The 10408-nt window shown below is 34.7% G+C and overlaps 2 protein-coding genes and 2 non-coding genes across 4 annotated transcripts; 3 read left to right on the top strand and 1 right to left on the bottom strand.

The window, feature by feature from the left end:
* Positions 1–3: 3 nt before the first annotated feature.
* Positions 4–2646, bottom strand: LOC111785972 (cellulose synthase-like protein D1; the record flags this gene model as incomplete). The annotated part of the gene is made up of 3 exons (XM_023666328.1): positions 2042–2646; positions 1114–1543; positions 4–384 (listed from the first exon to the last, which is right to left on the bottom strand). Coding segments are annotated over exons 1-3 (1416 nt in total), but the record flags the coding sequence as incomplete, so codon positions are not given.
* A 1609-nt stretch (positions 2647–4255) lies between these two features.
* Positions 4256–6506, top strand: LOC111785973. Its single transcript, XM_023666329.1, has 5 exons — positions 4256–4405; positions 4496–4616; positions 4924–5194; positions 5279–5401; positions 6242–6506. The coding sequence occupies exons 1-5, from the start codon at positions 4326–4328 to the stop codon at positions 6361–6363; spliced, it is 717 nt and encodes a 238-aa protein (XP_023522097.1). The 5' UTR covers positions 4256–4325; the 3' UTR covers positions 6364–6506.
* A 517-nt stretch (positions 6507–7023) lies between these two features.
* Positions 7024–7108, top strand: TRNAM-CAU. The gene is given in 2 exon segments: positions 7024–7061; positions 7073–7108. It is a non-coding gene; the product is annotated as a tRNA-Met (tRNA).
* A 76-nt stretch (positions 7109–7184) lies between these two features.
* Positions 7185–7269, top strand: TRNAM-CAU. Its single transcript is given in 2 exon segments — positions 7185–7222; positions 7234–7269. It is a non-coding gene; the product is annotated as a tRNA-Met (tRNA).
* The last annotated feature ends 3139 nt before the right edge of the window (positions 7270–10408 follow it).

The following is a 10408-nucleotide window of genomic DNA, read 5'->3' as shown; positions in this document are numbered from 1 at the left end:
AACCTGCAAAATGCCAGCGTGGTCGCCCTTGGAGTGGTCGGCGGTTGCATTAAGCCAAGTTCCAGGCCAGTGGGTGCCGTCGGCCATCCAGGTGGCCTTGGTGACCTTGACCGGCTCGGCCGGTGTCTCGCCGCCGTTCTTATCTCGAGCCAGTTTTTTCTCCTTGGCCTCCTCCCTGGAGTTGTACATATCACTCCTCTTTTTAATGCCTTCCGGTAGCCCGTTGATTCTGACCTTAAACTCGTCGTACTCTCTCTTTATCCACCGGCGGTCTTTCACAAAATCCCGCCGCTTCTTGTTCTTGGTTGGATCCGTTTTTATGTTGAAGTAACTGTCTGGATTTCTGGGTTCTATGTTGTGCTTTCGGCAAAACGGTACCCATACCTGTTCCTCATCAAAATCATACCCATTTCTCCTCAAAATCCCTAAAACTACTCTTTAATCATTTAATTCAACCAAAAAATAATAGTCAAATCGATATTGTCTGCTTCGACTCGTTACGTATTGCCTTCAAGTCCATGGTTTTACGCGTCTGTTAGGGAGACCCGTTACGTATTGCCTTCAGGCTCATGGTTTTTACGCGTCTGTTAGGGAGACCCGTTACGTATTGCCTTCAGGCCCATGGTTTTACGCGTCTGTTAGGGAGACCCGTTACGTATTGCCTTCAGGCCCATGGTTTTACGGGTCTGTTAGTGAGAGGTTTTCACCCCTAATAAAGAATGTTTTATTTTCCTCTCCAACCAATGTGGAATCTAACAATGGTATCAGAGCCCGACACTAGGTAGTGTGTACACTGATACTAAGAAGTGGATTGTTAGATCCCACATTAGCTGAAGAAGAGAACGGAACAGTTCTTATAAGAGCGTGAAAACCTCTCTCTAACAGAAACATGTTAAAACCGGTGAAGTTGACGGCGATACATAATGGGCCGAAATAGACAATACCGGCTAGTGGTGAGCTTAGGTAGTTATACTATCTCTAAAACTTAACTAGATTTAAACTAATTTTTATATATTCTAAAATAATTTCTAAATCTACTCGCCATAAATTCTAGATTAAAGACCAATAAAGAAAACGATAGCATGCAATTCATTTCAAATTAGGAAACAGAACCTCCGCAAACCTAACAGCCTCCGCCATGGCTTCAAACGAAAGTATGGCGCCACCATCGTCCGAAATGTAGCACGACAGCTTTTCCACAGGGTAATCAACGGCCAAGATTGAGAGAATAGTGTTAGCCGTGACGAGCGGCGGTTCTTTCTCCGGGTCGGCGGTTGACACAAACACGTCGACTCCAGGAAGGTCGGACCGCCCAGACGGGTTGGTCGGAGTCGGCTTATCGAACTTTTCTCGAAGCACAGCAAGGTCGGTGGCTCGGTTTATAGGGTTGAGCTTTGGAAGAATATCCAAAAGCCATGAGAAAGCAAACCACACCTCACAAACAATAGACATTCCCCATAGCCACACTGCGTCAGGGTTTGGGTTTCGGATTCGCCATGCAAGAAAGAACGCCAATACTACCATTCGAATGAACACCAAGAGCCTAATTTCAAACAAAGAATTATTACATTATAAATAAAAATGAAAAAAAAAATTAAAAATCTGCAACTAATAATATATAAATATTATGAAATTTTAATGATCCTATAGATTAAATTTAGAAATCCGCTCTAAAGTAGTATGATATTGTCAATTTTGAGCATAAACTGTCATTACTTTTGATTTATTTTTAGGACTTCAGTACCCATGTAGATGTATTCTCATGATCTTTTCCTCCACTTCAATAAAGTACATCATAGAGCCTCTCCTGAAGTCTATGGAGCCCTCGAACAGCCTCCCATTTATTAATGGAGACTCGTCCCTTCGAATAAAATACACCGAACTCCCTCCCAACAATCCTCCTCTTGAATAAAATACATCATAGAACCTCTCCTGAGATCTATGGAGCCCTCGAACAACCTCCCATTCATTAATTGATATTGTGTGTAATGGTAAAGTTATTGAAATTGGTAAGGAATGAAGCATAGTAATGATTTGGTACCTGTAGGGGCTCAGAATAGCTGGCGGGACTTTAACTTTCCTCGTGAGCGGCCTCCATGGATTGTCCATGAAATCCGCCATGCTCATCCCTTCCGAAACATAGCCTTGATCCTGTTCTCCATCCTGCCAGTACGCATTTCCGATTCCGTATCTTCCTTTTGTTTCGAACAACCAGCGGTTGTGATCGAAATCAGACGTTTGGCTTCGCAACAGCATCGATTTATTGTTCGACGATTTCATCACCGACATTCTCCTATCTTTCGCGGCATCACCATCGCCGCCTCCGCCGTTCGGATCCGAATCTCCGACTCGCCTAATCAATCCTCGAGCCTCAGATCCGAATCGAGTCGTAGCAGTACCGTCCGATTTGGAATCTGAACCTGTTCCTCCGCCTGGCTGATTATCAGGCGTCGGAGGCATTAAAACGGTGTAGTTTATGTAATCAGTCTGACCGGAATAGTCGCCTGACATGTCTAAATCGTCGTCGCGAGATAGACTTACGAATCGTCCACTTGACGTCCGGCGAGAAACCTTCACCGCCTGTGGTGGTCGTCCTGAAGAAGACGGTGAATTCGTAAGCGTCTTCCTCGGGCTCAAAGACGCCATTTATATATATCGATTCTATCTGTTCCTGTTTTTCTGGTTATAATATTCAATCAGAAACGCTTCATCGCGTCAAATTTCAATGCAACAGATTCCAAAAGCACTTAGAGCATGAAAATCGGCGATCCGTAAGTGTGGAAGAAGCAATCGAGGACGTTGGATTTTGTGATCGAAGTGTGGAAGGAGGGAGAGGCTGAATCCGTTTGAGACTCACTTGAACGGTGAAGAATTTTTCCCCTATTTTTAGCTTCTTCTTTGTTCCCTTTTTCAAGCCTCGCCCCTCTCTCTCTCTCTCTCTCTCTCTCTCTCTCTCTCTCTCTCTCCATTTTACAAATTTTATTTATTTATTTTTTATCACTTTTTAATATTCTAATTATTTTCACAAGAAAATTAATTTAATTCTCTATTTTATATTTATTTCCAACACTTTTAATCCATCTACCAATTTTAAAGTATATAAATAAATTGTTACGTAATTTTTATGGTTTAAAATTCCAGATATTAAATTATTATATATTAAAATTATTTTATCAACATTATTTGCACTATTTTTTTTTTAATCTAAAGTGTGTTTTGCATCCTTTTAAAGGTTTAAATACATATTATTATTAATTTAAAAGCCCTTTTTATAATTATTTTGTTTTTTTTTAATGTATTTTAAAATTATAATTGTTTTCTTTTTTAGTAAATATTCAACTTTTCTTTAAAATACATTTAAATTCTAAATTAAATTATTTTTTTTTTAATTTTTAGAATGTTTAAAAAAAGAATAATAAATAAAAAAAATTATTGGCGAAAATAAAGTATTTATAAGTTAAAATTTTAAATATATAAAAGGAAGAAAAAGGGTCCAATAAAACTACAAGTTTTTATTTAAAAAAAAACATAATTCAACAACTACAATATTTAAATAAAATGTTAGATTAAATATCTAATCATAGTTAAAAAAAAATGATTAATGGATTAATAAATTCCAATTTTGTGTTTTAATAAATTAATGGATTAATAAATTCCAATTTTGTGTTTTTTTGAGGCAAAATTCAAAATTTTATCTAATATTTTATGAATTAAAAAAAAAAATGCAACCCAAAATTAAAATTTTAAAAATTTATTTGATACAAAATTAACCATAAATATATATATATATAATCGGCTTCAAACGACTTAGTCTTATTTTTATTTTATTTTTTAAAATTAAGCTTATAAATATTATATTCATACATATCGGATTTTGTACTATGTTTTCAAAATCTAACCTAATTTTAAAAAAATAAAATAATTTTTTTAAAAATTTAGAAATGGATTATAAATTCAAATGTTTTCTTAAAAAAATTGATAAAGATTTGTTTTTTTATTTGTAAGAATTAAAACGTATAAATAATACTTCAAGTTTTTATTTTTAAAATTAAAAAATTGCTTTTATTTTTTTCAAAATTGATTAAGAGTTAAAATGCATTGAAAAAAAAAATATGAAAATTATTAAAAGAAATATAATAAAGTAAGAATAATTATTAAAAAAAAAAAACAGTATAAATAGTTATATATAATTTAAACGAATTACAATGTTTTCGAAAACGGTGCTTTCAAAATTCGTGGCGGGAAAAGACTACATATACGAAAGAGGGAGAGGGAATTTTAAAATCCGTCCTCCTAAAATTTTCCGACATTCCAAGTTCGAGCAAATGAACAACGAGCGTCCTCCGATTAGGGTTTTCGGCCAGCGTTCAATTTCATCTTCTTTCCGCTCCTGTTCTTCAAATCCGTAATCTATCGGTCATGATTCCTATTTTTCTCTCTCGACTTTATGTGCTTATTAATTTGTTGTACGTTTTTAATTTATGGATTGAAACAGTTTCAAGAGTTCGAATGAAGTTTCCGAAAGCAAATCTACAAAGAAGAGCTCGCATTTGTCGCTCTCGGAATTCCTCGATCGAAAACTGCCGGAATCTTTCGTACCACAGAGGACGGTGAAGGTAACGAGTTTTGCCTCAGTTTTTTCTCTGTCTGCCTGTCAATTGGAGTTTTAGATTGCGTTTATTTAGGTCTGATTTTTCGATCGGACGTAGAAAATTGAAATGAGAAGATGATCGATGAAATTCAATGGTGATTTTAACTTCGGTGACGATTTGGTTTCTTCTTCTTTATTTTTATACGGCTTTAAAAAACTATTTATTGATGAATCTTTAATTTCATGTGAATTATGCGAAATACTGAGAGGAAAAAGGGGGAAATGAAATTTAGAGTGTTAGGAAAGCCATTGATTCCGTTCTTTATACACAGGGGAAGTCCACGCCCTTCTCCTCACTGCAGGGTCCAAGGGATGCAAATAGCTCCATGAATAAACCGATTGGAATTCATTATGAGACGGATTCCCAGACAGAATCAGCTATTTCAAAGGTGCTTTTTGAAGAGTTCAAGCGTTCTGAACCAAACCAAAGTGAAAGCTCAGTTTTAAGCGGTGCTAGTGAAGCAGATATCTTCAGTACAGATGATATGCTAGAATCGAGGAAAAGAAAGATGTTAAGTGAAGGCTTTGCTTCCACTACCCCATGTAATTGGCTTACTCTCGTATGCTATGAAGATTTTGTGTTTGAATAGCTGATGATACTTGAACTTTGTTAACTTTTACCATCAGGTGAGAGCCAAGCGAGGAAGAAGAATGTGGTAGTTCTTGGAGGCGACCCAAAACCCGAGAAAAAGAGAAGGGAGGCGGTTCATGATATCAGAAACAAAAAACCAAAACCTCTCTACAATCACTGTAAGTATTTGCCATCTTCTAAATACGCTTTTGTTTCTCATATGAATTGCCTCCTTCTCCCTTTGCTCGGATTTTAAACTGTGATGTCCATATTGGTTGGGGAGGAGAACAAACCACTATTTATAAGGGTGTGGAAACTTTCCCCTAGCTGGCGCGTTTTAAAGCCTTGAGTGAAAACCCAAAGAGGACAATATCTGCTAGCAGTAGACTTGAGCCGTTACAGATGGTATAAGAGTCATACACCGGACGGTGTGTCAGCCTTCTCGCTGTTCCTCAAAGGGGGTAGACACGAGGCGGTGTGCCAGTAAGGACGCCGGCCCCAAAGGGGTGGATTTGGGGGCGGTCCCACATCAATGGGAGGAAGGAAAGAGTGCCAGCGAGGACGCTTGTCTTGAAGGGGGTGGATTGTGATGTCCCTCGAGGGAAAGCCCGAAAAAGAAACCCCAAAGAGAACAATATTTGCTAGCGGTAGCTATGTATTCTAAACTTAGGTTTAGATCAGTAATATATTTAAATTTTTTAAAACTAATTTGATTTATATGATTAAATTTATGTTTAATTTAATCCTGTATTTTGAGAAAGGTTAAAATAAAAAATTCAAAAACTTATTAGAATCCATTAAATACCATTTAAAAGATTTACCATCAAATAGATAGAAATTTTAAAATTTAAGAATTTATCGAACCAAATAAGGTTGGAGGTTAAAAAATAGTTTTTTAAAGGTAAAAGTTTAAAGAATAAAAGTACATATTTACAGTTATATATGGTAACTTCTTCGGTTTAAACTGTTTTATTAACCTTGTGATTCATGGTAACTTCTTGATTTCGGCAACTGAGCAGACGCAAGTGGCGGTGGGTGGTGGGACTGCGACATGGAAGGTGTTGATAGCGAAGAGGTTGGGCTTGGTGAAGTATGGGAAGGAGTTGGGTCTACTACGCTTGGAGGAATAGAATGGCATTGAGTTTCTTGGCGCTTCATCCTCTTCACACTGTAAATATTCTCTTTTCTCTAGACTTTTTTTTGTCATTTTGCTTCTAATCATTGTCTTAGATTGTTTGACAATTGAGTTCTCTATAAATTTTTCTTCTAGAACTGTTTTGTTGATTTGTGTTAGATCACATAGGTAGGTTGAATTTATTATCATTTTGTTGATTTGTTATAATTGATATATTAGATAGAATTTATAAAATTAAAAAAGAAAAAAAATTGATTTTGTATTCGATGAGAAGCATATAAATTGAATGTATGATATATTTTAACTAATTAAGACATACACGTTCAACTGAGAAATTGTTAATTGATAGTTTTGTATAATTAATTAACATACACGTTGGACTAAGATATTGGATATTTGAATCTTTTGATTGTCACATTTTAATGAATAGAATTTAAAAACATATATATTTTCATGCCTGACAAATTGAGTTTGAAATTTAAAAGGAAATAATATATATTATCTAAGAAAAAAGTCATATTCTAAATTTTAATTATATGAAGATCAAATTAAAACTTTTTAAACGATAGAGTTTAAATAATTAAAAAAAGTACCAAATAACTAAATTTATCGTACCACGTCATGTTCTAATTATTTAAGTAAAAATAAAGTTGCTTGTCCCATCAAGGGGTGGTGGCGCAGTTGGCTAGCGCGTAGGTCTCATAGCTTAAGAGTTATCCTGAGGTCGAGAGTTCGAGCCTCTCTCACCCCAAACACCTTTTTTTCTTTTCCCGTTTTGCGTTCTCCTTCGATAGACTTTATTGAGCTTCTACAAGTTGTCCCATCAAGGGGTGGTGGCGCAGTTGGCTAGCGCGTAGGTCTCATAGCTAAAGAGTTATCCTGAGGTCGAGAGTTCGAGCCTCTCTCACCCCAATCACCTTTCTTTTTTTCTTTTTCCGTTTTGCGTTCTCCTTCAATAGAGTCCAGTGGGCTTCTACAAGGCCCACATATTGATGGGCCATTATACTCAAGGCCCTTGATACTTGCAGCTGCTGATTGCAAACACTTGCCTTTTTTTTTCTTTTTTTTTAATATACATGTAATTCTATTTAATAATTAGGCTTTATGAATGGAAGAGATTCAATCCTCACTCATTTTATTAATAAATAAAAAATTATTATAATATTTTTGTGCATACTAAAACATTTCATTCCGTTCGGGTTAAGTTGAACTATAAGTGGTCGCTTAAAAAAATATTTATACTCGACATCAATCTCGAGATTGAAAAATGGGACAAAATAAAGAAGTAGTTGAAAACGCTTTAAAGAGTTTGAACATAAGGAGCGTAATAAAAATAGATTCCAAATTAAGAAGGAAAACAAACACATAGAATGATGGAATCTTTCAATAGGCAAAGAGAGCAAAAAAAATGAGTGTAATGGACCATTTCATTAAATTCATACCTTATTCAACACGTAAGTAATTGAAACTCGATCTAAAGTATATGCTTTTTACTTAAATATAATTGTGTTTTATTCTTGAAATTGAAGATTTGGTTTCTTAATCAATAAGTAATTGAAGCTCGATTTTACTATAACGAGTATGTGTTTTTTTGTTGGATGATAAAAGTCCCACGTCGACTATTTTAAGGGAATCATCATGGGTTTATAATCAAGGAATACTATCTCTATTGGTACGAGGTATTTTGGGGAAAGCCAAAGCAAAGCCATGAGAGCTTTATGCTCAAAGTGGACAATATCATACCACCCTCGAGAGTCGTGTTCATTTAACATGGTATCAGAGTCATGCCCTAAACTTAGTCGTGTCATGGTAAATCCTCAAATGTCGAACAAATGACTTAAAAAAAAAAGGAGTCGAGTCTCCTCGAAGGCATAGTAAAAAATGACTAAGACTAAAGAAAAAAAAACAGGAGTCGAGTCTCGATTAAGGGGAGACGTACTTTGTTCGAGGGGGGTGTTGGATGATGAAAGTCTCACATCGACTAATTTAGGGAATGATTATGAATTTATAATTCAAGAAATACTATCTCCATTGATCTGAAGCTTTTTGGAAAGTCAAAAGCAAAGCCACGATAACTTAGGCTCAAAATAGACATAACTTCATAAGCACCCAGAACTTTTGTGTATAAAGGTATAAATATTTAGATTTGGGTGAAAATTTAATTACCTTGCTGTAATTTTTAGATTTTGGTCATGGATTTTTTAAAATAACCTATAGAGTAAATATTAAATTTATAGAATTATAGAACTTTTGTGTATAAAGGTATAAATAATTGTAGAACTTTTGTGTATAAAGGTATAAATATTTAGATTTGGGTGAAAATTTAATTACCTTGCTGTAATTTTTAGATTTTGGTCATGGATTTTTTAAAATAACCTATAGAGTAAATATTAAATTTATAGAATTATAGAACTTTTGTGTATAAAGGTATAAATAATTGTAGAACTTTTGTGTATAAAGGTATAAATATTTAGATTTGGGTGAAAATTTAATTACCTTGCTGTAATTTTTAGATTTTGGTCATGGATTTTTTAAAATAACCTATAGAGTAAATATTAAATTTATAGAATTATAGAACTTTTGTGTATAAAGGTATAAATAATTGTAGAACTTTTGTGTATAAAGGTATAAATATTTAGATTTGGGTGAAAATTTAATTACCTTGCTGTAATTTTTAGATTTTGGTCATGGATTTTTTAAAATAACCTATAAAGTAAATATTAAATTTATAGAATTATAGAACTTTTGTGTATAAAGGTAAAAATATTTAGATTTGGGTGAAAATTTTGGGTGAAAATTTAATTACCTTGCTGTAATTTTTAGATTTTGGTAAAGGATTCTTTAAAATAACCTATAGAGTAAATATTAAATTTATAGAATTATAGATATTTAATTATTGTATAGATATATGAAGTAAAATTAAAAATTCCGAATATTATAAAGCAAAAAGAATTAAAATTTAAAATTAAAGCTAAAAATTTACAGAGTATTTATTAGTATTTTTAAAAATAAAATTAAATAGAAAAATAGATTTGAGGGGAAAAAAAGTTGGAAAAAGTGATGCGGACAAAATTACTGGGTTTACGGCGCCAGTAAGCGACGGTTAAAACGGCGACACGTCATCATCCGATGGATATAAAATAACTGGAACGAAGATGCCGGGTAGCCGCACGGCATTTGGCAGATTTTTTTCTCTTCGCGGTCTCCATCGTTCTCACTGAGTCACAGCTCGGTACATATAAATACAGCCAATCATCGCTCGGCTTTCGAGCCGTCGTTTTCTCCTTTCTTCTCTGTTGAAGCCCTAGAGTTTCTCCTCTTGCAGCCATCAACTTCATCGAGGTAGATTCTGTTGCTATTTTCTGTTTCTTTGCTAAGAAAATGATGGAAGTGGAAGTGGAAAATGATAGAAATATATGTCCCTGGAGGTTTTGGTTGCCTGCTTATTTGTTTTAACTTGAGAAGTGAATGCTTGGTGATTTTTGTTTTTTTGTTTGATTTTCTTTTAATACCGAAGGTTTTATGGTCAGTGTCAGAGATCTTGGTTGTTGAGGCATGGAGTTTGAATGTTTGATGCGTTGATTGACTGTTCTTGTGTGTTAGTAGCGTTTGGATGAGCTAAGATTCGTGAATTTCTTTGGTTCTTCTATTTTTATATGTACTCGCCAGGTTGACTGTTGATTTTTCTTATGTACTTCTGATTAGTGGCGACGGCGGATTAGGAATTTTAATTTGACTTTTGTTTCTCTAATAACAAATCGTTAGTTCTTCATTTGAAGGCATATCGTTTGCGAGTTCCTTGCGTCTAAATGCATTCAGCTCTATCGTTTGATTGTTTGTTGTTTGTCTATTTGGTGAATTTCTGTTTACCGCAGTTTTAGCTCGAATATTCATCAGCTATGTCGAGGAAGATGCTCATAGATGGGGAACTGAGCCATCCGGCTGAAGCGGAGGAACGCTACGACTTCGATTTATTTGTTATTGGAGCAGGAAGTGGTGGTGTTCGTGCTAGTAGATTTTCAGCTAGTCATGGAGCGAAGGTTTCATATAT

This window comes from Cucurbita pepo, unplaced genomic scaffold, assembly GCF_002806865.2.
Source record: "Cucurbita pepo subsp. pepo cultivar mu-cu-16 unplaced genomic scaffold, ASM280686v2 Cp4.1_scaffold000870, whole genome shotgun sequence".
Classification (NCBI taxonomy): Eukaryota; Viridiplantae; Streptophyta; class Magnoliopsida; order Cucurbitales; family Cucurbitaceae; genus Cucurbita; species Cucurbita pepo.
This window is presented reverse-complemented; position numbering and strand designations above follow the sequence as displayed.